This window comes from Nestor notabilis, unplaced genomic scaffold, assembly GCF_000696875.1.
Source record: "Nestor notabilis isolate BGI_N333 unplaced genomic scaffold, ASM69687v1 scaffold26795, whole genome shotgun sequence".
Taxonomy (NCBI): Eukaryota; Metazoa; Chordata; class Aves; order Psittaciformes; family Psittacidae; genus Nestor; species Nestor notabilis.
The window spans coordinates 15,474-16,742 of NW_009928342.1; the positions used below are offsets into that span (position 1 = coordinate 15,474).

Here is a 1,269-nt window from a genome sequence, read left to right on the forward strand (position 1 = left end):
TGTGGCACTATTTGTATGTGGCAGTATTTGTACCATTAATGCATGGGAAAACAAGTGTGTTTACTTCTTGTTATTGATTATTCCCCCTTTCCCCTCCTGTGAATGATGCTCAGCTATAGTGCAAATGTAAACTTCAGGCTGGCTTACACACCCTGGCCATGGACTGCAAATGAAACTGGTTTGATGTTACACTGAAACATGAGAGAAAACTCATGAAAGCATTTTCAATCAACAAAGTATTTACTTATAATGCATGTTCAGAGGCATGATCCATTTTCACAGATTAAACACGGAGGAAACTGAGCAAGACGCTTTAAAGACCTGGTTACTACTCATGTGCAGAACTGGCAAGTGCATGGTTGTGTGGTCCTTAAAGTACTTACCATCCTCTGTGGGCACATAGATATTCAAATACAGACAGTCTTCATTCTGATCTTGAACATATGTCACCACAGTATCCAGATTGGCTGTAAACCAGACTGGCAGCATGTCGTTGAGCAGTGATCTCTCATCCAGGTACTGTGGGCAGACGGCAGCAAACTGAGTGGCGTTGCGGACACCCGTCCAAGACGATGGTGGCTCCGGGGGCTGAAATCGCCTTTCTCCAGTCGGAGGAGAGGCATAAGGAACACCCAGGTACTGCTCCACTGGACCAAGGATCTCATTAGGCAAAGGTGTTCTCAAACCACGTATTTTGCCATAATTTGTGGTAACAACTGGGTATTGTGCTTGGCCATCGATGAGAGTAAATCTTATAGCCAGTGCAGTTATCCACAGGAGGAAGTTAGAATTCAACATGACACACACTGGGGTGAAGATCAAAGGCAGCCATAGGAGTCCCATTGGTTTCGACATTATTTAAATCAACATCAGCAGGGCTCTGTTCTTCCACAGCCAGGAGAAAATTAATCAGTCAAGGAAAATAAAAACTAATAAAATAAAAAAGTAGTCAAAAGGAGATGAAGTGAGGAAAAATGTAACCTTGTTCAACCAGCAAAAACACAAAAGCTAATGTGTGGTAGGTGCCTCAGCTTACTGGCCATAGAAAAATCCCAACATCAGAAGAAACAAGGGAGTATTTGCCCCTAAGGCCCATGCCAGACTTCAGCATTGGCTTAAACCTGGCAATGCACAGCACTTCCCAGCAAGCAGCATGGGGAGAGATCCACAGTTATTCCACTTTCCAGCAAAATGGCTCCTTCCAGTGAAGTCCAGCCCACTCAGTCAGCCTGCAGCCAACAGAAAACAAGCAAGACAGATCAAAAAACA

General features: G+C 44.1%; 1 protein-coding gene across 1 annotated transcript; it reads right to left on the reverse strand.

The window, feature by feature from the left end:
* Positions 1–383: 383 nt before the first annotated feature.
* LOC104405693 (neuroligin-4, X-linked-like) lies at positions 384–855 on the reverse strand (the record flags this gene model as incomplete). Its single annotated transcript, XM_010014465.1, has 1 exon — positions 384–855. A coding segment is annotated over exon 1 (472 nt), but the record flags the coding sequence as incomplete, so codon positions are not given.
* Between the last annotated feature and the right edge of the window lie 414 nt (positions 856–1,269).